At 58.5% G+C, this 1561-nt stretch overlaps 1 protein-coding gene across 1 annotated transcript in view; it reads left to right on the top strand.

Moving 5' to 3' along the window:
• LOC125338017 (pro-glucagon-like) overlaps positions 1 to 1205 on the top strand; it is a 2853-nt gene extending 1648 nt beyond the window's left edge. The window contains exons 3-4 of the mRNA XM_048328330.1: positions 182 to 357; positions 1045 to 1205. Of these exons, the coding sequence (XP_048184287.1) occupies positions 182 to 357; positions 1045 to 1205 (337 nt within the window). The remainder of the gene's footprint in view (positions 1 to 181; positions 358 to 1044) is intronic.
• The last annotated feature ends 356 nt before the right edge of the window (positions 1206 to 1561 follow it).

Below are 1561 nucleotides of genomic sequence, written 5' to 3'. Positions count from 1 at the left end.
GTGGGAATTCTATTAAATATTCCAGATTTCTTCCTATGCACTGTTCCATCTTTCCTGGCGGATGCTCCCACAGGGACAGCGTTTGCAGGGCACAGCCCTGTCCTGGGCATCTCCCGCGGGAGGATCCTGCTGGGGTGTCCTTAAACCCCGTTGTCCTCCCTTCCCCTCCCACCCCGAGCAGGTGGAAGTTGTTCGGATCCCAGAACTCCCAGAGCTTCCCACCCCACGCCAAGCGGCACTCGGAGGGGACCTTCACGAGTGACTTCACGCGGTACCTGGACAGGATGAAGGCCAAGGACTTCGTGCATTGGCTCATCAACACCAAGAGGTGCCGGGAGCAGGGAGAGGGGCGGGACCGTCCTGGGACACAACCTCCCCCCACCCCAATCCCGATCCAGAACGGAGCCCACAGGAGAGCTGGGGAGGGACCTGGAACAGTGCCAGGACACAGGGAATGGCTTCCCGCTGCCAGAGGGCAGGGTTGGATGGGACATTGGGAAGGAAATTCCTCCCTGTCAGTGTGGGGAGGGCCTGGAAGGGATTTCCCAGAGCAGCTGTGGCTGCCCCTGGATCCCTGGCAGTGCCCAAGGCCAGGCTGGAGCAGCCTGGGGCAGTGGGAGGTGTCCTGCCATGGCAGGGGTGGCACTGGATGGGCTTTGAGGTCCCTCCCAACCCGAACCATTCCGTGATTCCATGAAACCGGTGGGTCTGGTGCCAAGGACTCCCTTTTCCTGATGCCAGATGGCTCCTGGGGATTCTCTGGTGTCCTGTAACAGGGTCGGGAAAGTGCAGGCGTTTGGGGTGGGATTGGAACTCTGGGATGGGAAGGGGCTGCTCCGTCCTCTCCGGGATTTGTCCTCACATTTCCCTCCTCATTCCAGCGTTGCCTTGCTGGGATCGTTGGCATTTCTGGGGATTTTTCCTGGTTCAGCCATTCCAAAGGGGCGGCTCCCTCTGAGCGAGGGAATCCTCACTGCCCTTTCCCAGCTCCTGATTTTAGCCGGAGTTCCCATCCCCTGAAGCTCTTTGGGGTTTGTTTTCAAGGTACAATTAACGGCGAATCCGGGCAGCAGCTTTGCAGCCCGCTGCACTCGGGAATGTCGGACCTGTCCCTCGCCAGCCAGGACCGGCAGCTCCGCGGGAAGGATTTGTCCATCGCACTCAGCTCCCTGCCCCATCCCGTGTTCCCAGGCAGCTCCTCCTGAAATCCCCCCACGGACCGGCCTTCCCTCAAACCTGCCTTCCTCTGGCTTCCTTTTCCCCGCAGTTCTCCCCAAATTCCAATAAAACTTTTGCTCAATCCCGCCGCTGGTTCCCAACGTCTCCAACCTTTCCGAGCATCCCAGTGGGATCCCACGTTGTCCCAGGGGGTTTCAAGCCTCTGACTCCCCACTTGGTGCCTCATTTTTCCCTCAATTCCTCAAGTTTCGGATAAAAGGGAAACCAGGATGCGCCCACCTGACCCCACAGACCAGGGCCAAAAGAAATTGGAGAGAAATTTCGGGAAAACCCTGCAGGAACTCCCTTTTTGGTGTTAAATTATTCCAATACAACCTGGAAC

This window comes from Corvus hawaiiensis, chromosome 24 (assembly GCF_020740725.1).
Source record: "Corvus hawaiiensis isolate bCorHaw1 chromosome 24, bCorHaw1.pri.cur, whole genome shotgun sequence".
Lineage (NCBI taxonomy): Eukaryota > Metazoa > Chordata > Aves > Passeriformes > Corvidae > Corvus > Corvus hawaiiensis.
This window is presented reverse-complemented; position numbering and strand designations above follow the sequence as displayed.